This window comes from Lipophrys pholis (assembly GCF_963383615.2).
Source record: "Lipophrys pholis genome assembly, chromosome: 9".
Lineage (NCBI taxonomy): Eukaryota > Metazoa > Chordata > Actinopteri > Blenniiformes > Blenniidae > Lipophrys > Lipophrys pholis.
Genome location: NC_137639.1, coordinates 16,970,085 through 16,997,394, shown reverse-complemented (window position 1 = coordinate 16,997,394; position 27,310 = coordinate 16,970,085). Strand labels below are relative to the sequence as shown.

General features: G+C 42.4%; 1 protein-coding gene across 6 annotated transcripts; it reads left to right on the top strand.

Moving 5' to 3' along the window:
- On the top strand, positions 1-27,246 carry phldb3 (pleckstrin homology-like domain, family B, member 3). Of its 6 annotated transcripts, none has more exons than XM_080470956.1 (15): positions 1-515; positions 10,369-10,527; positions 10,689-10,799; positions 11,215-11,352; positions 11,834-11,962; positions 14,014-14,196; positions 16,861-16,971; positions 19,760-19,861; positions 20,171-20,258; positions 20,781-20,946; positions 23,226-23,307; positions 23,695-23,859; positions 24,958-25,165; positions 25,548-25,633; positions 26,475-27,246. In XM_080470956.1, exons 2-15 carry the CDS (start codon positions 10,378-10,380, stop codon positions 26,607-26,609), a joined length of 1,854 nt encoding a protein of 617 aa, XP_080327082.1. In that variant the 5' UTR covers positions 1-515; positions 10,369-10,377; the 3' UTR covers positions 26,610-27,246. The 6 variants fall into 6 exon arrangements, with proteins under 6 accessions (XP_080327082.1, XP_080327078.1, XP_080327083.1 ...); XM_080470952.1 differs by having other exon boundaries at positions 24,955-25,165; XM_080470957.1 differs by having other exon boundaries at positions 32-515; positions 10,372-10,527.
- The last annotated feature ends 64 nt before the right edge of the window (positions 27,247-27,310 follow it).

Below are 27,310 nucleotides of genomic sequence, written 5' to 3'. Positions count from 1 at the left end.
GACTCCACAAAGAGAAACCCGGTCACTTCCCAGAATAGAAATCCCGTCTGAGTGCGGGAGGACGAACCAGCCGAGTTGAAGTGTAAAGTGAAGAGGTCACAACACGAGAAAAGGACTGGTCATTGGGGAAACTTTTCTTCTGCCGAGTCTGCGCCCTCCTGCGTCTGCGCCCTCCTCCGCGCGCCGAGCTCACCTGTTGACACGGAGCAGCCGCGCGAGGCGAGCTGTCACGTTCCCCCACTCGGGCTGCGAGGGCTCTGAATGGAGGGAACGAACACCCGGCGAAAGGACGTGCAAGCGGCTGTCAGCTCCACGACAAGCGACCACAGGAGGCGGCGGAACTTCACGCCGACCTGCAAAGTGAAACTTGCAAAGTGACGCTCCGCAAGTTTTATTTTTTGCGCTTTTTTTTTTCTCTCTCTCTCTCTCTCTCTCTCTCTCTCTACCTCAAAGTTTCACTCCGACTTGGCGTTCATGTTTTGAAAATCGACGATCTCCTGAGCACGTTTTGTCAGGTAAGAGCTGTTTTCATTCACTGTTTCTCTGTTCGAGCCCCGAGTCAGCAGACCTCCACACACAGTCTGTGTCTGAGAGACAAAAACAGGCTCACAGGGGACAAACTGTGCTCTGGGTGAAAAGCAAACTTTCTTTCATGTGGTTGTCCTGCTACTGCAGGATCACCACGGATAGCTTTTATTCAACCTTTGACTTTAAAACAAAGAGAGACCATTCATGGAACTTTCGAACGCTTAATGCATTCACAATGTTTACTTATTGGAAACTATGAAGTCAAATCAGCCATGACACTTTAATTTACATGTGATATTATTTCTCTCTCTCTTATATAAACACGGACCTGCACAGTTCCGATGATTCACATGTAATCTGTGGAAATATCCTCTGCAGCTTCATCTGAGATTTTAGTGTCCCTCATCTTTTCCCCCCTCAATAACGTGGGTTTTACAAAAATCTGTCCACTTTTGTTTACGATGACCTTGGGGTGTCCCTCCATCAGCACTCTCAGGGTAAACAGAGTGGGTGGGAGGGTATTGCTGAGGTGGGATTGAGATGTAAGACTGGGAGGATTCTCTGTCTGGGGACTTCTGCCTTTGGCTCTTTTCTTTTCTTTTGTTTTTTTAATGTCTCAAAAACACAGACATCTTGTTTTGATCACTGGTGGACAAATCTGTGTCTGAGCCCTGTGTGTCCCAGTCTGACTCATTAATGGATCACCCTTCCTTGCGTCACGATTTTCACATCCTCACTCAGGCAAAAGGAATCTCGGTGAGAGCTGCTCCACCTGCATTCTTGCTCCAACTTAGCACATACTAAGCAGGCCGTGTTCAGGCAATAGGATCTTATTTCCTCTGCATTTCACGTCTCATTTTTGGGCCTACAGGTGGGTGGATGTCGACTTTTAAGATTGAGAAAACCAGCATTTGTTCCCTTTTAGTTTCTAATATTGCATTTGAGACGGATTACAGCCGTGATCGCGCAGGTATTATTCACATTACAGGTGTTTCAGCTCTACCCGAGTGCTTCTGTCAGCTAATATGATTGACGGCGTCAATTTGGAGCGCCATAATCGACATTGTTTTATAGTGCAACCTGTGACTTTCAAAATCTTTTGTCACTGCTGATGGATGAATCATTTTAGTCCAGAAAAATCTCAGACAAAAGTGTGTCATCGTGAGAATTAAGAACAAAAGGGACGTCTCAAATTGGAGAACAGATGTTTGTCATTTATTTCACTCGATGTGAATTTTCTATTCAATGAGTAAGGAACTGCTTCTTTCATGAATTTGATTTACCAAGTAACCATTTATCTTCTACACTACATGAATAATAATATTATTCATCCTGTTTTCTATTATCCGACATGTGGCCTGTTTCTTCAGGTGGTTTCCAACATTTTTTGGCTTTCAGTGTTATTGACATGGAGGTTTTGCTTTGTGTCAGGCAGTTGAAATGTACCGTGAAGTGAATATGTGACGTTGGCAGCTTAATAAAATCTCAATAAGAACCTCAATAATTGTTGGTACTGAGACATGCAGAGATTTTTTTTTTCAGAAATCAAAGTACAGAAAACTATAAAGCGCTAACGTGCTTTTTAAAAAAAAAAAAAAATCAATAATAGTTAGAATTACATTTGAATGATAATTTTGACCGTTTTAAACTAGATACAGCTTTAGGATTCCTGTTGGTTTATTTTACATTCTGTGACTTTTAAAATGTAATATCATGGTGCTTTGTCATGGTGTTAGCACAAGATCAAAGTATTTCACACTGTGCCAATGCTTCAGTAATCACTTTATCAGTGTCTTTATTCTTGAGAGGAAACTGATATTTAATTGTGTAGGACGTTTGCCAGGGCCGGACATAACCACTGAAATTGCTCAGAAATTATCTACTCATAAAGCTTCCATTGTTTTCTGAAAAAGGTCTCAAGCCGATGGTCGTTTGTCGGCTGATTTTCCACAGGAATGTAGAAAAATACACATTGAAGCAAGACAATCGGCACTAAGATTCAAAGACCAGTGCAACTGCTGCTGGCACAGTGTATTTACACTGCTGAAGTTGATTCACTTAATCGTCAGCTTATTAATGGTGAGATCGTTTCTGAAGGCAGAGGTTGGTTTTAACGTGTTTCCAGGAAGGTGTCCGGTCGGACTTGTCACTATTTTCTCAGTGTCACGGAAACGGCTGACTGACAGCCGGGACAACCGACTGTCACCTGGTGCTCCTCAAGCTCAGAGACATGGTGCGACGGCAGCCAGCGAGAGCCACATGCAGCAGGTCCGGAGGTCGCTGCAGGGCAAACCACATCGTTGAGCCTGGCCTTCGCCCGATTGGGTCTGACCGTGTCAAGTTAGTGAGATTTAACATGTGAGCCGTGATCAAGTTGAAGCGAGTTGATGATATCTCAATCATATAAGTAATGGCGTTTCATGTCGTCCATGAAGACTCGACACAGCTGTGTTATAGCAGTGTGGCTTCGGCTGAGGTGACATCACTTATTTGGAGGAAGATTCTTTTTTTCCTCAGAAGTTAAGAGTTCTTGTGAGAAGCTAATTGAACTGACTTGAACCAAATGCAGCAACAACACAGCTGAGAGTAAACGTCTCATCTGTAGACGGCAACAGAGAAACTGCAGCTCTTCGACAGGTTTCAAGTCTAATCAGCGACAAGCCCCCTGACACTTCATCAGTCGCAACTGTGATGTCGTTCGTCACTGCCAAAAGTAGTGGACCTACATTCTCGCTTTAGTTTGAAAACACATTATACCGACACTATTTGCAGCACAAAAACAAAAAGCAGCGGGGACATGGTCGTAAAGAGGTGAAGAGTGGGACGTCTCCGTCTTCATTCCGACAATAAGAACATAATTAAAGCTCTCTGGAGAGTTTGTGCATATAAGTTAGTGATGTGATGATCTCATGTCTTCTATTGACCAGAATGTTTTTTTTTTTTGTTGTTGTTGTTGATTGGAGCCTTAGTCCGCAATTTGTGGCCAATAGAAAGAATGTGTGACTTGCTGAGCTCACAAAGCCTGTTTTACTCTCATACCGCCATAGACAGGGTCGTACAGTACCTTTTTAAAAACTACATTGTAGAAGCCCGTCTGGTCTAAAGTGGAGCGCAGCTCGGGGTTACCGTGGATGTAAAGCTGGGAAACAGTGGCTGCTTTCACAGCTTTCTAATCGTGTGAGAGGATTTTGGGATCAGGAGCCCAACATGACATGTCCGTTACACTCAGTTGTACAGTTTTGGTCTCACTTAACAAGATTTCTTCAAACGTCTGCAGCCGCAACAGGATCTGTTTTTCGTCAGTGGAAGTTTTACTCAAGTAGAGAATTTGCTACAGAGTTACATGAACAGATGTGGAAGACCACAAATTGGACCGTGAAAGAGAGAGAAAGTGTTGATAACTTGAATCTGCAGAGTTTGAAAAGAAAAAAAAAAAAAGCAAAGGTTCAGATTTTAGAGTGAATTATCTCGTTTTGGTGACGGCAAAATCTCCACTTCAACCCACCGAGTGACCGCACAAGGCTGCCTCCTGTCTGCTGTTTACATTTGTAAGTTCACAGTAACCCAGAGATTAGTTCCCGCTGAAGCTGGGTCAGCTCACTTTCCATTCGAAACGGTTTTGGTGTCTCACGCTTCCCGTCACTCATTAACAGAGGAGAAAAGTTTACCGCCGCGGTCCTCGTATGTTTGAGCTGTTGCTATTGCAGCATTTATTCCAACGTTATTAAAAAAAAAAAAAAGACACTAATGAAACACGTAGAAGCTGTTATTATAACATTAAGCTTTATAGGTAAACGCGCTGTGATGTCAGTGTTGTTTTTCACGACAGCGCGCCGCGGGGACTTGACCTTGTGAGCCTGGCCTCGGTGGATTAATTCGGCATTGTACGCGGTGCAGTTGTGCTCACGCGCTCTGCGTGTGACATGTTTTCACTATAGTTCTCCAGCATTGACTGCATAGTGACAGGCAGTAATCAGCGCTCACACCCACACACGGACCGGGCCACCGTCACCGCTCCTTTGTTCTGAACGTAGCTGCTGGAATATCGCAGTTGTCCCTGTTGACTTTATGGTTTTGTGTACACAATGCTTACCCCCACTGTCCCCTTCAGCCACTCGTCAATGAAAGGTCCAGGCAGGGGCACTTTAGAGTTTTTCTGAATGTTGGTGCCCCTATGTGGGGCGCACACTGTGGTGCTCGGACAACTCGTCCACAAAACTGCAAACCCGGACAACAATTTTTTTCCAGCATTATTGCTTTGAAGGGTTGGGATTTCAAAGTATATTTGACACATTTGGAAGGATTATTAAGTGTATTTGACACAAAAACACAAGATATATCAGCATATTTGACACAAACACATACAGGTTTTTGTCATGCTGTCCTCCTCTGAACTGCCGTAAGATCTATCGCGGTCGCCGCCATCTTGGATGTTTTGCGCTCTCCTATTGGACCAGCAGCTTACATGTGACTTAAATGCAGCGCTCATGACAACAATATCATTACGCTTGCAAAGATAGTTCCGACTTTAAACGCTGGTTTTAAAAAAAACTGTGGAGAACTTTTGACATCTAGCTCAGGACTGATATATCTTTGTCACGGTGTAAAGACATTGTAGAGCCCCGATGTCGGAACGGTATAGCGCCGCTTCGTAGCTGACAGCTTTGAGTGATGCGTTCAGGTGCATCACGTAAGCGCGCCTTCCGACATGTTAACGAGCTGCGGGGCTCATACAGTAGCGACGTTGCATGATAAACATGATTAAAATATGACTGATACAGTCATTAGTGAGCTGGAACGTGCAGCACACGGCAGTGCTCAAGTTTCGGGGTGGAGGCGTAATGGCACAAAGAGGATTCTCCAACTCGGAGGGAAAGGCTGCGGATTATTGATTCCATGCACATTGTGGAGAAATTCACTATTTTTCCAAAACGACAACAAACAATATGGAAAATAGGACAAACTTCAAAGGCCAAGCCTCAAAAATATGATACTACTGACGCAAAGTTCTCTGTGTTTTGACTTGTTTGAATGAAAAAAGCCTACAAAACTCAAGTTGGGGGGAAAAGAATTGCACCTGATTGATGCATTTGCCTGTGATAAATCCTCTTGAGGGGGTTATGTGAAAGCCACACAGAGAGTATATACATCATAGGGCCCAGAAGTGAACAGGATGATGACAAAGGGTTGTGAAGCTTTTCCACTAATCCACTATGAACAGCTTAAGATACATCTCAGTAACGCACGAGGGTTACATTCTTTCCAGATATTTCATTGATTGCCCTATAGGATTAAATGGGCACTTTACTGTTTGTTATTAACCGTCGCTGGTTTAGTCATGTACATGTCTGTTCTGGCTTTACAAACAAAAGATTAAAACAAAACAGAAACCTGCCAACACTGTTCAGTTATCTCAACCTGACTCTGCAGGGAACTCCACACACTGTTTACATTTCACGGAAAGTTCCACTGTGTACAATCTGGGTGACGGTCGCAGGCGATCCCGAATCCCTAAGATATTATAGTTGAAAAGTGAGTTTCTTTTTAACCCTTTAATGAAGAAATCTGAAGCGATACATTTACCTGAACCTTTGTGTACTTCAATCATTTCTCTCTTGGACTGTTAGACGTTTTAGAAAACTGATAAGAAACTGTGATGCAGTTTGACTAATGAGTTTGTGATCCATTACATCCTGTGTCCTCTTTAAAAGTTATATATAGTCTGCTGTGGAAGCAGCTGACTGGCCAAAGCCAATCACATGCGATTATGGGGGTACAGAGAGTTTAGACTTTCTTTTCTCACCTCAAACACCCACTTATGTCATGAACATGCAAACTCTGCATGGAGTGGTTGGACTTTAAGTCAATTTATCACTTTGAGGAAAAGTGTTAACCACTACACTACCGACAGAGTAGTTTGCTGATGTGAGGGAATGTCAGATAATATGACATGGAGGGCTGTTTTCTTCTTCTTCGTGCAGTTCTGTGTGTGTGTGTGTGTGTGTGTGTGTGTGTGTGTGTGTGTGTGTGTGTGTGTGTGTGTGTGTGTGTGTGTGTGTGTGTGTGTGTGTGTGTGTGTGTGTGTGTGTGTGTGTGTGTGTGTGTGTGTGTGTGTGTGTGTGTGTGTGTGTGTGTGTGTGTGTGTGTGTGTGTGTGTGTGTGTGTGTGTGTGTGTGTGTGTGTGTGTGTGTGTGTGTGTGTGTGTGTGTGTGTGTGTGTGTGTGTGTGTGTGTGTGTGTGTGTCAGTATCAGTTGTTGGTTGCTGCTGATTTCGGGTTGAGAGTTTTTTTTTTTTAGAGTTTTAATAGTCAAGAGCTCTGTCCTGTTACTTTGATGAAGAAATGGAGGAAGTAGCTTTATTCATTTGTACTGGGAATGACAATCTCGAAGCATTCAATTCAACTATGTGATGGGTGGTTGTTTATTACGAATTTGTTACCATACAATTATTATTTGTTTGTTGCTTTTAACTCCTCTTCAATACATTATTGTTTGCCTGAACATAATATGTCTTCAAATAGTAAGTTTTGGATTATTTAAATTGTGGTTTATAACAAATTCTGTCAATTAATTACCTGCTTCTTTTATAATAAGAGTCTGATTTATGTGGAGGGTCCAGATGATGATACAATCTACATTTTGATCTTTTTCATTGCTGATTATTACATTTTAATACATTTGTATGTTCAGTTTATTTCCAAATTAAAAATATTGAATGCATACAGTCATTGAAAACATGGTTAAATAGTTGCTAAACATTGAGATCGGTGCTGCTGTTATGGTTAGTTTCATTCTTAGGGTTATTTTATGCAAACAATACATAACATGGTGTAGTTGGTGAGTGGTACTAGTTGTATGTACCCAAAGTTTTACAGAAATCCAGTAAGAAATACATCTAATTTAAGGAAGTTTTCATGCCGGAAATGGATTTGTATGTCATCCTGTGAAGTTTAGTGCTTTTCATCTGATTTTATTTCATATATGGGGTTCCATAATAGTGTTTGTGTTTTTACTTTAAACACCTGACATCTTGAATTTTCCTTTTATCATTCTCTACGGTCAAATTTGAATTTCAGTACTTCACTTGGTTAAAAAAAAAAAAAAGAAAGACTACTTTTGCTGCCTCCGCTTGTAGAACACACACATAAACAAACATATGCACATGTGACGCTGAACTACGTCTGCCGTCGTTCTCTCTCCGTTATCTTGTTCTCCAGAGGCGCTCCCCTCCCCGTAATCAAGTCCAATTATTTTGGGCACAAAAGTGTGTTTTGTTCTTTGATCTGGATCTCGGCCTGAACTTCGTCCCTCTTCTTTTTTTTTCCCCTCATCTGCTGATTCTTTTTTTTCTTTTTTCTTTTTTCTAAATGAGTCCTTGCTCTTTCTTTTCACCGCTACTTTCTTTCTGACTCGTCACTGCATTCTGTTTGGCTTTTTTTTTGTTAGTTGCGTTTGCTCAAGCCTCCGTATTGGACGTGAAGACACGGACTTTACTCCTGAATGTGTCTCTTATTCTCTCCCGGCCCCTGATAGGGTATCTGACTGGACTTTAGCTGAGGGTCAAACAGTTGCACTGTTTGTTTGGATGAAGTTGTGAGTCACTGAGCAGCTCCACTCTGCCTTGTTTAAATCTGAGAGTTTGAGGGTTTTTAATAAACAGCAGATGGTTAAAGAGAACATCTGATCTTCGCGGTGTAGCAGTAGGGACCAATACTGCAGACAGACGCCTTATGGAGTCTACTGGTGTCGACCTGACCTTTCACTGTGTTGGCTCCCATGTCCGCACACGTTTATGTATAAGATCCATGCATCATACAGACAGATAAGATGTTTTGGCTGCTTCATGTGAACGGCAGGATTGATTTGGTACAAGTGTTTGGGCCGGATGCCTTTCGTGACTGACCTGAGCAAATGTACCGTTATTGAAAGAGCAACAAGCCATACATTACAGATTATGTGTTTCTATACGCTGTGCAGAATTTTAAATATGAAAGGAAATTGCAATTAAATCACAAAAAAAAACGTGTTAATCAATGAACAGATCTAATTAGTTCCTCCATCTTGTTTTCTTCCATATTCTTTCTTTCTTCCCCATATTTTAATAGAATATTATACAGTACATTTTTTCATGACTTTGCGCATTTGATTTTGCCTCAGCTTCACACCTATATGGTGGCCATTGAGCTTTCAAGCCATATTACCTTCTGCATATTAGTGACATATTACAAACCCCTCAAGTGCATCGATTAGATTATAAAGCATGCCACGGTCCATCAATAATCATATCACAATTTTAGGTCATGTCCACTTACATTTGTCCTAAATTAGCTGATAACAGTGTCTTTTCTGAGAGTTAAACTACTTTCCATTTCACGTTTGACATGTTTGATCATTTTCTTTGGTCAGAAAGTTCAAATAACCTTTTAAAAAGTCTCATGGCTTTTAAAGCAAAGTTCTTTTTTATTACTTTTCCACCTCAGTGATTTTATGTAAAAAAAAAAAAAGATAAATGTACAAGTTGGAATATTTCTGTATCACTGTATACCAAAGGCCGCACAGTGGTTTAGCGGTTAGCTCTCATTAATAAAATCATCACATTATTCCAGTCTGGCGGGTCTTTCTGTTTGGAGGTTGCAGGTTCTTCCTGTACTTGATGGATTTACTCTGGTTTCATCTCATCTTCATCAAAAACCGTGGGATTGAGGTCCCTACATTCACTAAAAATAAGCCACAATTGGCTTGGGGCATATTGAAGAAGAACGTTCAAGTTTATAAATAGATGCAAATGTCTCAGTCGTCACTGCGCTCCGTAGATGGCTACAACCGTCTAGAAAATGGACTGGTGGATGTGCTTCATCTTCAGACACATCTGTGAGGCTGTATTCTGCTGATTCACACCATTGGAAACATGATCTTCACCCCCCCCTGCTCTTCAGTATTCCTGTCCTCGATCTCTCCCACGTCTGTGTCACTCTGGATGTCAGTGTGCCCGTCGTTGTTTGGAAGCCCTCACTTATTCATATCTCGGCTGTATATTTATCTCAGTAGTTCCACTCGGCCTGCAATCCCTGCAGCCTAATAAGGTCTGGATCGGAGTGAAGAGGAGGAGGGCACAAAGCGCGGGCAACCACGGTGGGAAATGGCCGGACAATAGGAATCAGAAGTATTTTCCCACAAATTGGTCTTGGCCCGTGCACACACATTCTTGTTTCGGCTAACCTGCTGGGTTTTATGTTGGGAGACCACACAGATGAAGGTGAAAGAGCAACATGGAAAAAAGAGAGCATGATAACAAAGACGTGCGCCTTAAATGTTAGAGGTACTTTGATGTTGAAGGTTGTAAACATTATACATAATGCTATTTGTTTGGGTAAATCCTCATGAATGCCATTGACACAACTAAAGGAGACAGTACAACAGTACTTCAAAGTCTCTTCTGATCTAGTTCCTTTAATATAACGTGTAGCTATTCAACAGAATAGAAAGTACTTCATCACCCCCAGAGTCCTTTACTGCGAGAGACACCCTGAGTTTTAACCACAAACCACTGCCCGCATCCTGAAATCCCTCCCCTCTTTCACTCTTGCTTCCACTTCAAAGCAATTCGTTTTCTTTTCTCTCTCACAGGCAAATTTTCTGAAAGCCAGAGGGGATTTCTGGTGTTTTTAAAGTGCTTGTGCTGTATTACTCAACTGTGATATCCCCTGAATGAACTGTCACCTGATCCCTCATACGCCTTCATCCGTGCAGGAGATTAGATTACTGCAATATTCACTGAAGTCAGCGGGTCTCCCCCACCTGTAGCTCCGTGCTCATGTTAACTGCCTCCTCTGTTTTTAGCAGGTAGAAATGCCCGGACACAACATGGAGGACTCCAGAAGCCAGTGGGAGCAGGGTCTGCAGCCGCCGTGGATCACCAGGGTGGCCAGGGATAAGAGTCCCGCCTCCTCCTCAGGGGCCGAGTCTGATACGGAGAGCAGCAGCACAGAGAGCGACAGGGTGAGTGAGATGAAGCAGATGATGACCATTTAGCAATTCAGCAAACTCTTTCAGAGCAAATCAAATCAGCCTTTTGAATGCATCAAAAATGAATCGGTTATAGACCAAACTATTTCAAGATTCATAGTTTGTCTGCTTTTTTTTATTTTTTATTATTGTAGACCTGCATTAAAAAGCTGGACATTGGATCACGGAGGGTTTTACCATCACCCTCCCTGCTCCATCAGCGAATCACAGAGATCGACCAACAGAAAGAAGAACTAAAGATTGAGGTGAGCTTGGGAAATGTTTGTGGTGCAGTCATGGACGGGCAGAAAAAAAACACCATCCTATTGCCTTCACACATTAAATGTAGAGAAAGAACGGCATGGATTCACATAAACAGCCCAGACAATACTTAATGAAGAAGAGCTGGAAGCAAACATTGCATTCAGGAAAGTTTTGTTATTTTCAGTCTTTATTGTTCCAAAATTGCAAAACATTTGAAGGTTTAGTTAACAATATCCCCGAGACAGCATGTCTCATTAAAAGCGTAAAAGTGTCTTGGATTTGTTTTTTCTGAACTCTGCACCTCTATACCAACGCCCCATTCCCAAACGCCAACATTACGACAGTAAATGCATATCTGTAAGTTGCTCAGGGTCTGGTCGGTGTGATTCAGCGCGGTGGTGTCTCCTGTCCTCTCAGCTGCAGCTGGAGATCGCCCTGCTGCAGGGAGAGCTGCACACAGAGAAGAACCAGCTCCAGAGACACACACAGAAGCTCCAGGCTCTGCAGGAGGAGGCCAGACAAAGAGACAAGGGCAAACACACCGACAGACAAAAGGTAAAATATAAGGTCGTAGATGTGTGCAGCACGTCAACCATTGTACCTAATAGCGTCTGTGTTTCTTTCTTTTTTCTTCCAAACTACTATTGTAAATGTCATTGAAGACTTTATTTCCACTTAAATAGCACTCTAGTGTTGAAATGTTTCATCTCCCAAATATTTAAGACGAACCTGCAATGTAAGATTGAAACAGTGTAGTTTAGGAAATCAGTCACACAAAAGAGGTCATAAGGGATTAAATCCAGTTTAAAGGATTTCACAGAAACTTGGACTCATTTATGGTCCACTAACGTCGACACTAGATCATGTCAAAGATAATTCAGCTTCCATGATGTGGTTGTTTACACAGATGCTTTAGAGATAAATAGTCTTTGTGCTTCACTGTGAGCTGAGTTGAAGAATTGATTCCATGCTATTTTGTTTCTGCAGTTTGAAATGGTTTTGTTTATTTCTTAATCGTTGTGTCTGTTGCTATAAGGAGCGAGAGAACCTGGAGCAGGAGCGACGCAGGGTGGAGGAGCTGAAGAAGAACTATGAAGAAAAACAGAAGCTGATCCCCACTCAGCCCGAGAGTCAGAAAGAGCAGCTGGCAGCACAGCTGCAACAGGTGAGTTGATGTTTCTCAACTATAACTATAACCTTCTTTCACAAGTAGAACTCTTAAACCTGCTATGATTTCCACAAAACTTCAGAAAACTACCAGCAACCCCATGACTCACAAGCTCCTCAGTGCCATTAAACCACAGTGAAGAACTGCCAGATGTTGAAAGTAGAACTTATTTTATAAAACAGGCAGAAGCACTCATTATTATGACAATTTTACTGCCACAAACTCAAATGAAACCAAATGATAAGAGTGTTATAATAGTATAACATAATGACAGCTCAGCTCCTCAGTGTGGCTGCACACAGACAGATGATTCCAGCTACCACCGTTGTTTTCATCCAAATGCAATCACTTTCACAGAACAGTTATGATTGATTTGTCACTGTTCTTGTGACTCGTGCTCAGAAACAGCACTTCTCGGAAGCACCCTGAAAAATGAACCACCATATCTTATGCCTCTCCTTCTCTATTGTCTATTCATAACCTCGGCTAATAAAGAGGACAGCAGTGGTGCGTGAGTGGCAGCAGCTTTTCCAGAGGAAACTTAAAGCTTCTGGTGATACTTGACATGTTGTTTTGACAGAAGACGGAGTGTCCCAGATACCAAACGTGTTGACATCAGCGCCAGCTCCTCACCACAGAGTTGTTTTGCACAATGTGTGGATTGTTCCGTACCTGTCCAACCTGATGCGTCTGTGGCGTCAGTAGTGGACACGCCCACACCGAACACAGGCCGTTTGAGTGAATGTGACAGAACAGGACTCCAGACCCTCTGCCCTAAATGCAGGGCTTCGACAGCAGGCTCAGGTGCACACAAGCAACAGGTTGTTATCCTCTGTTGCAGCTCGTTACATTTATTTGGAAAGAGCTTTTAGAAACTGGTTTCGCACATGTTGCTTCACAGGGAGAAATGCATACATGTCAACAAACAGAAGCTGTACAGGAGTGAGAGAGCAGGTGTTGCTGCTATGAGACTTATTGCATTTTTAAATATTGAGTTTTAGCAACATGGTGCAAAGAATCTACCATTGTTTTCTCAGTGTTATTAAGACAGTTTTATTGGATACTGAAACATTAAAACTTGTTTTCATACTAATAAAAGTGCCACGTAATATGAGATCAGGTTTCTGAAAAAATCAAATAACAGAGAACTCATTAATTCTGTTTCGTAAATGTTGAAGCAACACGTGTATGTTATCTAGTATTAATATGCAGTGCATGGTATTGATTTTCAGAATGCCCTCAACTCTGCCTGTCTTTCTATTTGAGTAATTAGAAGTAGTTAAAACCTTTCTCAAGTATGTCTGTCCCATTTTACAAAGGCTTTTCACACAAAACTCAAAGAATGATTTTTTTGTAGAGAATTCTTTCTGTATTAGCTTGAATAATAGTGGCAGGAGTAATGCAGTTTTTCTTGATTTAAGCTGCAGTTAAAACATTTTTATGACCCCATTGTGGGCCTCACTGTGGTGTCATGCACTAGAGTAAGAACTCTGCTTCACTCTGCTTTGACTTTGTGGCTTATAATTGCTTTAATTGATTTCACATTTGTATTGTTTATTGTGTCCATTCAGCAGTCAAAAAACGCATTAAACAGTGTCATTAATGGATTTATGAAGTGATTATTTCACTGGGATTAAGGCAACTTTCTTGATCCCTTTGGGAAGATTACCCGTCCTATTCATGTATAACTTTTGAACCACACATACCGGGACAAACAGGGATGTAGGAGCTTGCTCAACAGTTCATGGTGTTTTTGACTTGGTTGGATAATACATTGGGCTCTTTCCAGTCCAGGGATTCAAACCGACAGGTGCAAGCTCACATCTCTTAATATTTAGGCACCACTGCCTCAAAGGATCTTCTCATTTATTGTGGAAAAAGCATTCAGAGGTTGAGACTTTGACAACTCTAAATTGACAGAATTTGTTGTTAATAATGATCAACACTTTCCCTACAACTGATTCAGCTCAGAGTCGAACTGTGAAATTATAAGAGGACATTTTTGAAAAAGAAAGTACAGGAAATTCATGTGTTTTTCTGTGTTTCAGGAGAAAGAGGCGATGGAAGCAGCAGTCCGGGCCTTTGACGACTGGGAGTTTCGTGTTCTGGAGCAAGAGAGCGGCATCGACGAGGAGGAGGAAAGCGAGGTGGACAAAGAGAAGGACGCAGCGAGTCGGGCCAAGCTGGACAAGGAAACCTTGTGTCAGCAGCAAGCAGTCAACACTGCACAGGTAAATAAGCAAGACTTTTCCTTCCAAAGAAGTTCACAGCTGCTCCCTGACAGGCTTTACAGGCCTGTAGCTTATCAGCGTGTCATGTGCTTCGTGTCGGTGTTTACCCTCGCATAAATTCCCTTTCAGTGCAGACATGTGACGTCAGTCAGCAGGTGGATAACACAACAGGGGCTCTCAGCTCTCATGAATACAATTGTCCTACACACATTTATTCTCTTGGCTTCATTGGCTGCACATAAACAACACATTTTAGACTTTAAACCGACACCATTTAGGTTTTATGACTCCTCAGCTGTTTTTCTTCCGTTTGTGACTTGTTTGTCGGACTAAAATGCTTTTCGCATATTATACCAGTTTAGACTCTCTTCAGTTATTGTTTTTTATATATATATATATATATATATATATATATATATATATATATATATATATATATTTAAAAGAGGAGTGGACAGACAAGATAGTGAAATTCAAACCCACACATTTTTGCTCCTTGCCGAATAATCACTTGTCGACATGGCCTAATCAAGTTCTAAATCTCCCTCAGATGGTCATTTACAGCTGCTTTGAAAACTGTTATTATTTCCTTATTGCCATTGACAGATGAAGTGCTACATTAAATAATTTTTTCATGATGCTGACCTCTCCTTCTCCCGCGCCAATGCTGACACATGCATGAACTCTGAGCTGCGTACAATCACCCTGATTGTGTCACATGACCCATGTACGGTAAGCTCAGTCTCATCAGAGAGAAAATTAAAGCAGAGGAGGAGAAACAAGATGTGGAGAGGATAGGCACTGTGGTGTGCTTCAGCCGCATCATGTAGCCTTTTCCATTTGCTTTATTAGAGCAGTTAAATAAGCAGTTGCAAGAAATTGTGTGTGGGAAAGTGAAGGCTTATCTCGCGGGTAAACACGCTGTACTTCAGTGGTTACAAGAGCGAGCTTGCTTGGATGCAACATAAAAGGCATTCTGAATGCACAGAAACCAAAACAGGCTCCCAACCGTTAAAACTGAGATAATGATTGTCATGTCCAAATGACACCTAAACTGTGAGCCACAAAAAACTCACAGATCACTGCTCCCATTGTAATTTGAAGAAGATTGGAGCATGCCAGTACTTGTATAGTAAATTCTTAATTGTCAGTATTACCACAGAGTGGTGGCAACTGTTAAAATGTTGGCATCGATTGTGTCCTTGGTGATTCATCGAGTTTAGCTTCTTGTCTTCCAACTAAGTTGCTGAGTTTCATACGTCCATCTTCTGCTCCAATTTGTCCAACGCTGGAGACGATTCCAGCAGACGATAAGTGAAGACAGGTTGCTCGTCCATCACAGGAGAAGGAGAATTACAAGCACTCCCATTTCTAGGCAGCTTCCAGTCAACCATTAACTTCACGTGTCTTCTTGGACTATGAGAGGAGAAAACCCACCCACACACAGGGAGCCCATGCAAATGAAGCGCAAGACCAGACTCGAATGTCTGTGTTGAGTGCTGTCCTCTAGCACACTGTGCAGGAATTATAAAAACACTTATTCTAACGAACGTCCGATTTACCTTCAAATAGTGAGACTGGGTAAGATGACATTATTCTGAAATGTCAAAGAAGTTGAAGAAAATCTGCTGAGAAGGTGAAGGAAATAGATTGTAATTTAGGCTTCATTGACAAACTGAGTTGCATCATGTGTCCAAAGGTCAGTGAAGACTCTTATCTAATGCATGTTAATCAGCGGTTTTCTAAGGGTTGTGGCTGGTTTAACCTGGGAGGCACCAGAGAGCTTTAGGATAAGTAGGAAAAAAAAGCTGGGAGGTTGGGATTGTTTTTCCTTTTAAACTTTGGAGAAGTAATGATGTACTGAATTTGATTAAAACACATATGTTTGTCACTGAATCCCGCTTTCAACTGAATTTATTGCACGTGCATTGTAGATAAACATCTCATTGCAAAAAAGTAAACAGTAGCCGATTAATTCTGCACGTTATGTCTTGAAATGCCTACGAGTCCCAACAGCCTTTAAAAACATTAATATCATGATAGTACCGTATTTAACAAAACAGTCGCTGCTGAGCATGAGAGCTGTTGGGGCACAATGCGGTTCAAGCTTCATTGGAGCGGTTCCTACGTTGTAGATCCCAAAAGTTGCGCTGTTGCTGTCAAATGTAAAAACAATGTAGAAGTGTCCCTCAGTTAGGCTGAGTATGTCGGAGGAGGAGTCCAGAGTAAGCGATGAACACTGGGATTGTGTGAGAGAGATGCTGGCTGACTCGGCTCCTCTCCCCCTTGTGTCCATATCTTTGTGTCTCGGGCTGTCACAGTGGTCCTCTTCAGGATTTCCCATTGTGTCTATGGTTACACTTTAAGCCATGCCCTGTTGTCGCGTGTTTCTCATTAACATTGCAAAATAAAAAGAGCATATTTGCATTGTGCCCCGCCTGTAGGGACGAGCTCGCCTCAGAGCTGAGCATTCACTCACACTAACCCACATGGCTTTGCATCGGGGACTTTTACTCCAGGTCTTTTCACAGCGTAATGAAATAATTAGGTGAACGCTGGCCGGGGGGGAAAATGAATCCACTACAGCGCGTGACAATTCTTTTGAGGAAGAGGAGAAACCATGTGGCTGTCCACTCTGATGGGAATCCCTCTGTGAATTTCCAGGGGCGAGTCCAGCAGTTGGAGAGGCAGCTGAAGGAGATGGAGCGGGAGAAGGAGAGGGAGCTGAGCTGCTTAAGGAAAGAGAAGAAGGAACTCATCCACACAAACCAAACGGTACGACACCTTCATGGTACTTTGGATTATGCTCATTACTTCAAAACATTTTGTTTTGTCTTGTATCGTACTTTTCTGATTGTCGTTAAGAAAAACTACTCAAACAGTTTGCCGTTTCGTGTTGATTAGATCACATAGAAGTGTAAATTCACCTTGTTATCACCAATTTTGAGGCATGCAAGGTCATTTATGGAAATACTTTCAGTTTAGTAAATTACTCCTGATTGTAACACATTGTGACCATTACATCAGTCTCACTGTGTGTCGTGAGACCAAAGATTTTACGGCATGGTCAACGATCACTTCACAACTACTGTCAGACAATATCACAGTTGATGTCATAAGAATTTTCTATTTGTTTTTATGCAAATAAGTATATTTGGCAAAAATTCACAGTAATACACACTTTACAAAACCTATGATAAAGCAAGTTCTTACTCCCTTTTTTAGGGGACCACAATAAGTCATTGTAACTTGCATGGTTGGTGGCCCAACGATTAAGGTCGAGATTTTGCCCGATGTACCACCACAGACCTTTGATAAACGTCTGGAAAATGATTTTATTATCAGCTCCTCTCTCATGCGTTTTTACAGGCTGTGGTACTGAGTATGCAACAATGCACATGATTTTAAAACTCAGCCCGGGCAAAGGAAACAAAGGCATCAACCTATTTCTTATATAAGAGGCTTTTCTGGTGCAGATTATCCAAAACTGACGAGCTGAAAGATGTAAGTTTGTTTCTTCAGAGACATTGAGTTTCAACAAAATTGATTTCCAACGTGATTTCTAACAAAATCCTTTGCATGCGTACTGACACAAAGACAGTAGTGCAATTCAAGCACTTCGTTGAGTCAGTGGGAGTATATAAACATGATAAACGTCACATTCACTTTCCGAGACTCTAATCTTACACACGGACTTAAACACATGCTTACTCACCAGTTTATTCTTTTAGCATAAAGTTTCTTTTCATCTGATGTTACAATGACATTCTTCATTCAGTTGACTGTGATTCCTGTCTGTACACATGTGTACGAATAGATAATCTCACTCCACGCTGGAGCTAAAAGTTGGCAGCCCTGATCTGTCTAATCCGTTGAGAGACTTGCCGGACTCTCCACATCCCCTCATCTTTCGAAACACTTTATAGCCTTTCAGCTCATTGTTTTGATTTTACGTCTCACAGTTTCACTGGTGGGTTCTTGCTCCCGGCTCTCACGTTATCCTCGTTTTGAGATACAAGTCAGAAACATTTGTGACTTCTTGCCAAACACAGTGATGTAAAGATGCTTTTAAGTTGCCTTTTCTCCCATGTGACCTTAAATATCAACCCATGAATCATCATGCTCAGGATGTTTTAGTTTCAAAGACACTGGTTTGTTTACTTTCAGATCATCTTGTGCTTGATGCTTTTAAGTTTTTTTTTTTATGTTTACACAACATTTTTATTAAAATCACTTGTGAAATGTAGTTCATTTTGTAATTAGATAGTATGATATACATATAATAACATCTACAATGTAACCATGCCGCTGATCACATCAATGGGATTTTTTTTTTTGCTCCATTATTAGCAGTAGTCAATAATGGAGATGCCTGTGAGCACTAATCATTTTAAAATAATGTAATAGTGAATTTTACTTTCCTTTTGCCTCAGTTTAGTGTCATACAGCATTCACAGTATTCTTTGGCTGCAGATTTGAGGAACCGACTACTCTCCTCATGTGTTATCTGTGTATATTGTCAATACTTTCTGTTCCAAAGTATGCATTTTACCCGCTCCCTAATTAAACCGTGCTGCGGCTTCAGCCAGTGGTTTGTCTTTGATGGGAGTGTCTTTGACAGCGCCGGCTAAAATGAGCGAGAGACAAGATCTGATCAAGGAAAGAGTAAATCGGATGTGGAGAGGGAGGGAGAGAGCTGGAGGGAGGAGATGGAGGGAGGAGTAAGCAGTGTGAGCGAGGGTGCCGCAGCTGCTAATGTGCGAGTGTGTGTGGAGGAGTGTGAGAGACAGAGCTGGGAGAGGCTTCACATCCTCGCAGTGAGCGGTAAGCTGAAAAAAATGGACTCATGTAGAGCTGTGTGACTTGGGGGTGGGGGTGCGGGAGAGGGGGGTGGGGGTGTTAAATGTGTTGTCTTTATATTTACTCCAGTAGCTCTTATGAATCAGACAACAGAAACAGCTCAGGGGGGGAAGGGAAGAAGGGTTGTAGTATGAAAGACAATGTCAGGCAACATGGCCAAGTATGAATTACTGTAATATGACGGTGAGCAAGTTGTGGTTTAATACTGACAGACGTGTATTGAACTGATGGATTGAGACGGTTGTGCCTTCAGGCAAATCAACTATATCATAGCGAGCGTGTTAAAAATGAATCTGATTGGACTACTCTGTAACAAAAAATGAAAAAGGGGGAAGCATCTCATCAGATTTTATTCTTTGAAATATTAAAGCGAACAAAAGCTTTACAAAAGTAAAAGCTTTGAACCGTCCACATGTCCCCTGTCAGCATGTGATAGTGGTGGAGGAGGTAGGCGAGGGTTAAACGGCGTGCTGCATGCGCTGGCTGAATTGCTCATGTGTCTGTGAGTCAAACTTGGAGGGAGGGTTAGAGGGGAAGATAGTGAGACTGTGATAAGTTTTAAACTCATCACAATCCTTCCCTGTGTTTTTCATTCGCGGCTCAATGTGGTATTTCTGAGCCGTTAGCGGAACTCCAGCCCGCGTTGATTAACTCTTTTTCTTTTAAAGCTCTGGATTTCTAAAAGTTGAATCTGGTCCTACAGGTTCTCAAAGACAAGAAGCCGCTCACTGATTGGTCGAACATCACTAGCTCAGCTCCCTGCATGATGTCACTTTCTCCTCTGACCGTTCACAAATCTCCTCAGGTCAGTACATACACCACCTGTTGGGAAGAAAGTGTTTAGAGTTTTATTTTTCGTGTGTGTGTGTGTGTGTGTGTGTGTGTGTGTGTGTGTGTGTGTGTGTGTGTGTGTGTGTGTGTGTGTGTGTGTGTGTGTGTGTGTGTGTGTGTGTGTGTGTGTGTGTGTGTGTGTGTGTGTGTGTGTGTGTGTGTGTGTGTGTGTGTGTGTGTGTGTGTGTGCGTTAATGTTTGAAAAGAGTCAAGTGTTTGTTCTTAAAGTTGAATTAAGCACACTATGAAAGTACTTGGTGACACTGTTCCCTTTTGTTTTTAGGAATCATGCAAAGAAACCGCCAGTTTGCCTCGAAGACGGAGCTCGAACCGACACAACAGACTAAGCGACAGGCCGCTCTCAGCACAGGGTGAGCTTCTGTCAGCCTCCTTGTTCTGTCCATTGTGCTGTTAATTGTTTGATCTGAGAGGATTGTGCCATAGCGAGCATGCTCTCCAGGTACTCCCCTCCTGGTTTTGACCGTTTGTTTGCTCAGCTCCCTCCTTTCAGTTAAATGGAAGGCGTGTCAGTGGAGCTAGCCGCTTGCTGTTACGTTGGCAGAAAGCAAGATTTGCCCTCCCGACCGGATGAGCCGGCGAAGCGCCCGTATACTTAAGCCTGAAATCTTCCCCGTAGTATTCATTTTTCACATACACACCTATCTGTCACTAAATATCACAGGAGCCTGATCTACCAGGTCTTGTCAAGTCTTGTCAGTTGTTTGTCCTACTTCTTTGTACTTTCCTGAGTCTCTTCCCTAATGCCAAAACTGAAGTTTCTTCACGTAATACGAGTTAACGCCTAGTTTTCTCTAACGCCACATCTCATATATATATATAAATTTCACACGATGTTCTTGTGTGGCCCCTGTCTTTCGTTTCTTTCCTCGCAGTGTTTGTGAGGGCGCTTCCAGACGGTCAGACCCCCGGGGGTTTCACTTCCCCACGCTCCCCCCATAGACTGAGCAACGGGCACAGCAACGGGCACAGACCGGCGGTCGGCAACGGTGGAGGTTTCCTCCCTCCGTGCAACAGTACCACAAGCTCCAGAGCGGCCAGGTCAGTCTCTTCAATGCTCGTTTGCCCAGGCTTAAAATGAGGGCGGCTTTCAGAGGTTCACGGACTGGTTTGTAATTAAATGTAAGGTGAGAGCGCGTTCGTTTTTGAGTCCCAGACTGGAGCAGTGTGGAGTGTGTGAAGAGTCTTATTTTTAACATTCCAGAGAGAATTAAAAAAAGTAGCATCTCTTCACCCACTAAAACTTCAACCACGACACTATCGAAGGAAGAGTCACACAAGTTAGAACTTCAGTTGAGTGGGGGGGGTCCCATGCTTTTCCTGCTCTGAGGTTGTTTAGATTTGCATGCGTCAAAAAAACAACAAATTAGATGAACTTCCTAGAAACTGCAGCAGACCGGAGAAACCGCGCACGCTTTTGTATGTTGGTCAGAGAGGACGTTTCCATCTTCACTGGTCGCGACCGTAATGTTTTAGCAAATCAGAGTGAAGAGGTGGAGGTGGTCTCCAGCGTTCTGCATCTGAACTGCTCCAGGAAGAAAGGTTGGAAACTTCCGATCTAGACTACGTTACTGTTCATCATTTTCATTCTTACATTCGTCGCTTTTCCATTATCAACAATGAAATGTAGCTGAGATTTATATTCAAATTTTCTACTGATCTATAAATATAGTTCAGGAGTTCTCTGATGCTTTTGATTTCTGACTCTGGATTTTCTAAAGTTTGCATTTTGATGAAGTCCTGTTTCATCACACACCTTCCCCTGACTTCTATATACCACATTGGTCCAAATATAAAACCACCTCACGTTTGGAGACGTATTTTGAGTAAAGAAAAACTTGTCCTTTTAGGACAGATAATGTGATTTTTAAATTCATCTTGTGCATAAACATGAGGTGTCCAATGCATCAGTGGTGCTTTTAACTGAATCCTGGGTCACTTAGAAACCAGGAAGCAGATTATTTAGACTGTTTTGATTTTAATTGTATAACCTAGAAATATGACAACTTCAAAAGTTATTTTTCGGCATAGTGCAAAAAAAAAACAAATGGACTCTGAAAATGTCGATCTTTGATTCACGTTTTACAAGATGTATTATAAATGATTGAGTTTTTCTTTCTTCGGGGACTAAAGTGTAATGTAAAATACCTGTCACCATATATCTGTGCAGATTAATGCGGCTCAAAGCCTGTCAGCTCACTAACTCACACTCATGATGTTTTTATTTATTAAATTATTTTAATGCTGATACAATCTGATGATTTGTGAAGTAGCTGTCTTTCACTACATCATTGCTCTCCTGTAGGCTATGAGTATTGGTGCTATTTGCTCTTTTACTTTCACGTTTACTTTTACTGAAACTGTTCTACAACCATCTGAGAAAATGTTCCATTTTAATAAGTTTATTCTTATTTAGTTTTATTGAGAAGACATGTGGTTGGGATTAGGGCTAGGGTTAGAGGGTTAGGTTAAAGTGGTGGTGAATGTTGAATGGGGTCACCTATTAATTTAAGAGGCTGTTTAAATTAATATTAAGCTTCATAGTTTGGACCAGCTTTCCTTATTAAAGAGGAATTTTGTCCAGCTGTATCTTTCATTTGTGAGGCAACTAAAAGTTGAGGGCATTGTGGCACGCTACCCGGTGGACTTTGTCCCCTTTCCAGTATTTCTGGTGGTTTTCATAACTCTCCACTGGATGCAGTCATTTTTAAGACCTGGGGACCCGGAGCCCTGAATTGTCCTCAGTCAGACAGTAAACAAGCCTGCTGCTTAAACCGCTCCATTAAAACCACTTTCTCTGTGAGTAAAAACAAAAGTGAGCACACCCAGAATCTGCTGGGCCAACGGTTTGAGTCATAGTTTTATGCTTTTTCTTTCCAAACAAGATTCGGTAACTGGTTAGTAACTGTTCTGGTAAAAAGCACGTCTCTCCATTCGTTTAACCCGGTTTATTTACCCTCGTCATCTGAGTCAGAGCATCTGGTGATGTCAAAAGGGCTAAAGGCGTCGCTCTGGAAAGATATAATGTTGATATAAAGACAATAACATACTACCAACGTCTTTATGTTGTGGAAGAAGCCAGAGTACCTTGAATATTTACGAGTACGCACAGGGAGAACATGCAGTTGTTACAGCTCTTCTCACTGTGAGCCAAGATTGCAAATCACTACACCGCTGTGCATCTCAGTTGAAGACAGCAATACGGGGCAGGGTCGTTCGTAGTCATAAAAATAGATGGTGGGACATTTTGAATTTTGAATGTGACTTGTTGTGTATTGTCACGTGCCGTTTCATGAGCGCTGTTTCTCTCCCTCTCTCAGCCCCTGCCTCTTAGACCTCGTAGAGATCGAGAGGAAACTGAGGGAGGCCAAGGCGGAGAGAGAGAGGCTGCTCAGAGAGAGGGTGAGTCACCTGCCGTGGGAAACACTCGCCGACACCTCTAATCACCAACGACACAGCGCGTTAGACACGGCTGTCTGATCCCTGACACCCTCTGGACTCGCACATGACGCTCCAGGAAAACAGCCGGCAGATGTGTGTGGACTTCTGTCATGCATGTCTTCAACGAGCACATATGCCAGGACGGAAAAAATGTGCAGCCATGTCCAAAGAAAAGCACAAAAAAAAAAAAAAAGTACTTCTGCGTCCCGATTTCAACTGAAATGTTTTTTACCAAATCCTTTGTTTCAAATACTTCCAGCTGTTTGAGAAGTGTATGGATTATTACTGTTACCCTGCAAATGATTACCGCATTGATTAGTAATAACTTCAATCCGTGTGTTTACTCAGGAGGAGCGACGGCTGCTGCTGTTGGAAGACAAAAGACAAAAGGAACAAAACTCTCGAAGAACAGAACCAGAAGAATCGGAGACACCTCGAAGCCCAGAACCAGAACCGGAACCGGAACCGACCAAAGAGGAGCCAAAGGCTGTTTATTCACCAAATTCCTCAGAGGTATGAATGAAATGCAGACTTTGAGTCGGTTTTGAGACCCTGAGAGCATGTTTCTCTGAGATAGGATGACGATGAGACACTATCAAAACTGATGTGGCTTATCTGTTCAGCCCAGGCATTCTTCTTGAGAAATCCTGGCGCCGGCATTACCCACAGTGCAATGCGACTGTGGTCAGTGCTGAGTCAGCGGTGCGCGGTGCCTTGAGGCACTGGTTTGTGATGTGTGAAACCCCTAAGGTTTTATTGTAAAATTCAAAAGCAAGTCTTCAGAAAGTTGCAGTTTACAATTTAACTTTTCATTAAAAAAAAAAAAATCCCTAACCCAGGGTGCCCAAACTATTTTCACTTCATACCGAAAACTATACGAAGAGCAGAGCCAGTCATTCACGTGACGTATCGGGGCAACATTACTGGAAATTTACAACTTTACTGTTGTTCATCTCTTTAGTTTTGACCGTTTGGTCACCAGCAGCAACACTATTCTTTGATCAGCCTCATTTTACTTCTAAAAGCAGCTTTCAGTATAAAGATGATTGAAACTGATTATTCAGGAAGTTCGGTGTGAAACAGCCGTTCATTTCACTCGTCAGCCTCAAAGAAGCTTTTGTGTAGAGAAAAAGGTAGATGACCCCGAGGTCTTCTTCAACCTCTGTCCAGTGATGAAACTAAGTTTCCTGTTGGACTTTTTCCATTCTAGGTTTAGGACTTGTTGCGCTGTAATGTCTTTCTATGCACATGATCAAACTCAACCTCATCTTTTTTAGGTCCCTAAAGTTAGACGACGAGCATCAGTTGATCTAAAATGAATAAGAAACAATTTATCAAAACATACATGGAAAAAATAAACAAGTGTCGATAGTATGAGAAGGGGAATTGTGCACAAGCACCAGCAATTTTTCAGATATTATATTTAACTATTTTCCAGCATAAGTTCAAACACACTTAATTTCACTATCATCTGATCACAGAGGCTCCATTTCATGGTCAATAAATAACCGCGGCTATTTTTGGAAGGCCAGAAATGCGAACAGCATTTCCACAGTCTCCGTGGAAAATGAGGCGGCTCCCTCAAAACTCCCTTCTGTCTGTTCCCAGCAGCGCAGCCTGCCCCTCTTCCTCTCCCCGAACTTTGACCTGCGAGCCCATGTGGAGTCTCTGGGTCACGGCGTGGCCGCCTGCACGGACCTGCGGCTCACGCCTCGACGCTGCGCCGGCTTCCTGACCAAACGAGGGGGGAGGGTGAAGACCTGGAAGAAGAGGTGGTTTCTGTTCGACACGGACCACAAACGACTCGCCTACTATACAGGTCGGACCGGCTGGAGGAGTGTGTGTGTGTGTGTGTGTGTGTGTGTGTGTGTGTGTGTGTGTGTGTGTGTGTGTGTGTGTGTGTGTGTGTGTGTGTGTGTGTGTGTGTGTGTGTGTGTGTGTGTGTGTGTGTGTGTGTGTGTGTGTGTGTGTGTGTGTGTGTGTGTGTGTGTGTGTGTGTGTGTGTGTGTGTGTGTGCCGGGCTTGTTGCCAACTTACCGAGAACGAGCAGACGATAGAAGCCAGAAAGCGATATTCATGTTTCTTCTGTATTTCATTATAGAAAATGAAGAGCGGCAATAAGAAGACATTTTTGTTCAACATTGGAGCAGTTTTGTTTCGTTTCCTGACAGTTTTCCCTCCGTTTCTCTCCCCCGCCGCAGACTGTGATGAGAGGAAGTTAAAGGGAGTCATCTACTTTCAGGCCATCGAAGAAGTTTATTACGACCACCTACGCACAGCTGCCTCTGTAAGTGCAGAAGTTTACTCTCTGATAATCGAACCGAGGTTTGTGTAGAAACCTTTCGCCTTTACTCCAAAGATTGATTTGCTGCCTCTTTAGCCAATATTTATATAAAGTTTGTGACATTTGTTATGTTTTCAGTTTTGTTTTTTTCTATGGTTAAAATAGATTTTCATTAAGCTCCTCCCTCCTGAAAAGGAGTCCTGTAATCTACAATGATATGAAAACTCTATATTCCAAAAAGGTTCAAAGTTTGATTCCCCATAAAGTAGAAAACAAATCATCCTGAGTGATTGTTGAAGATCTGAAAAGAGAAAAAGGAACCGTGTGAACTTGTAAGCTACAAACTGAGATTCCGACTGCTGCCAGTACGTGTGTTCACACTGATGGTGAACTGGTGTAGATTATTCTTGTCACAATGCTTTATAGCAATGAAATGTGTTCCCATGTGAAAGCCTGATTATTTTTCATTCAAACACTCTGAATGAGCTCTGCTGCACATCCCACATTCCAAAGTTTTCTGACTCTCTGCCAGTGTTTTGTGTCTGAAGACTGAATTCATGATTCACAGCTGAAGCAGAAAAGAAAAAACACACTAAGTGAGATAACTTTGTGAAAACACAACGATCTTCTTAAAGTCTATATAACAATTTATTGTGTTATTCGTAAACCAAAAAAAAGCAAAATTCATGTATTTTCCTGACTGTTAGCACTCTTGAGTTGGAGGAGAGATAAATGTGGAGGATACCCAATATGGCCGCTTGCACATTAAAAAAAAAAGAGATTCAGATGAAGGGATGAAATCCATCATCGTCTTTTTCAACGTGACCTTGCCTTGTCTCCTCAGTCGCCGCGGCCCAGTCTGACGTTCTGCGTGAAGACGTACGACCGGCTCTTCTTCCTGGTGGCCACGAATCCAGTGTCCATGCGGATATGGATGGACGTCATCGTCACGGCGACGGACGAGCACAGCCGCTATTGACCTCTGACTGTGAGACACTTGAAGCTGCCTTACACTCACTCTCAGCTGTCTGGAGAAGCCCGGGGCTCATAGTGACCGGGACTCGTCGCTAAAAGGAGGCAGAGTCGCCGTGTTTGGTGACGCCGGATGTGTTTGAACGCAGCAGAGGGGGATGTTACCCACCGTCAAGGTTCAGCCATCAGCAAAACCATCTGCAGCTTCACTCAGCAGCCGACACACTGGACGTCTGTTACCATGAGGTTTACACTCTGAGTCGGACCGCCCCCTGCTGGTCACCGGACAGAATCACAAAACTGAAGTTCACCTATGACCAAACACTACGACTGGCTGGCGTGCGCAACAGCACAATTCTGCACAATCTACCACACAAACCCAGTCATGATCATGAAGTTCATGTGGACTGTCAGTGAAATGATGAGGTTAAACACTGTGGCTACAAGTTTTATTATTAGATTGATTCATATTTTCATGCTTTTCCATGAACGTGACGTCCTCTTATGTCAGTGTTTTCACCTCAGGCGGATTGTACATACAGTTTTAAGGGTTATTTATTATTTTACGATTTATATGGGGTTTGATGTTGCAAATACATGAGAAAGTACACTGTTATGAATGCACTATTAAATGTTTACTCATGAAAAAATCCTTGAGTTGTCTCTTATTACTCCGCTTAAATGCTTTTTGGAAAAAGGCTCATCACA